Source organism: Fukomys damarensis, unplaced genomic scaffold, assembly GCF_012274545.1.
Source record: "Fukomys damarensis isolate Sample0158 unplaced genomic scaffold, DMR_v1.0_HiC HiC_scaffold_23, whole genome shotgun sequence".
Lineage (NCBI taxonomy): Eukaryota > Metazoa > Chordata > Mammalia > Rodentia > Bathyergidae > Fukomys > Fukomys damarensis.
The window spans coordinates 59,677,051-59,678,142 of record NW_022900935.1 but is presented as its reverse complement, the minus strand read 5'-3'; the positions used below and the strand labels follow the sequence as shown (position 1 = coordinate 59,678,142).

General features: G+C 56.0%; 1 protein-coding gene across 2 annotated transcripts in view; it reads right to left on the bottom strand.

Moving 5' to 3' along the window:
* Nucleotides 1-1,080, bottom strand: part of Unk (unk zinc finger) — a 44,438-nt gene extending 43,358 nt beyond the window's left edge. For both annotated transcript variants that reach the window (XM_010618420.3, XM_033767352.1), the window contains exon 1: nt 466-1,080. In XM_010618420.3, the coding sequence (XP_010616722.1) occupies nt 466-596 (131 nt within the window). In that variant the 5' untranslated portion in view covers nt 597-1,080. The remainder of the gene's footprint in view (nt 1-465) is intronic.
* Nucleotides 1,081-1,092: the final 12 nt, after the last annotated feature.

The window sequence follows — 1,092 nt, the reverse complement described above, 5'->3', positions numbered from 1 at the left end:
GAGACCCGAGACCCTGCCTCCCTCCCAAAAAAAAAACCCTAATAAAACAAATAGCAAAACAACGCTCATTTTGGAAATCTTAGGTAATTTCAACCAACACCAGAGAATCCCACAAACCTGTACAATTCCTATAACCTAGATTCTCCAGTCGCTGGACAGTCTCCTAATGGGCCCTATTTCTCTGATTCCAAAGCAAGAGGTGCTACTGTCTCCTCTCCCAACAGGTGCTTCCTGCTCTTGGTTCGCTGAACTCGAGCTGTTCAACCCCTCACCACTCAGGAGCCCATCTGAGTACCAGGCTCTTCCAGAGAAAGAGCATCAAGGAGAACAGAAACCAAGGTTTGTGGCTCAACAGGAGGATTGGCCTCTGATTTGTGTCTTTCAAAGAGCACGGAGCAGTGTTTAATGCACCTTGAGAGGACTGAAGGGATCCGCACAGACTAATGCAGAGCTCCAGGCACGCACCTCACAACCCCATCACCCCCTTTTGGCAGGGTGCAGTCAGGCTCTCTCCGGCCATCAATCACCCACAGGGTCCCTGGCTCAGGCTGGATCAGTGCAGCCTGCAAGGAGCGGTTTCGTCTCTGCATGTTCATCTACGACGACTTCTTAAGTGATACCAGCCGAGATGGTCCTCGCCGACACCTATGGGCCTTTGGCACACAAAGGCCACCTGCACACGCTGCGAGGAGTCGCCAAACAGGACTTCACGCAAATAGTCATTCATAGGCAGTTCTCGGGCTGGTCCCGAAAGAACTCGTCTTGGTTGTGTCCGTGGACTTAGCGCCCCCAAGGGCGCCTAGTACTGTGATTTTAGAGTCTGAGGAACAGTGAGGCCTCAAAGGCCTGGCCTGAGATGTGTGCACTCCCCATCCCGATCTCCCGCCTTCCCTACTCCGAGGCTGGGACCAAGTTTCCCGCCCCACGGCCCGAACAGAGGTTGGTGGCAGTTGGAGGAGGCTAGGACCGGTCCCAGCAGGTTGGAACCGGTCTGGGTCGGGCCGGAGAAGGAAGGGGGGAGGGAGAGGCCGCCTCGCGCTCTCCCTGCGCGCGTGACTCACGCTGGCCGCTGACGTCAGGCGTGCGCGCGCG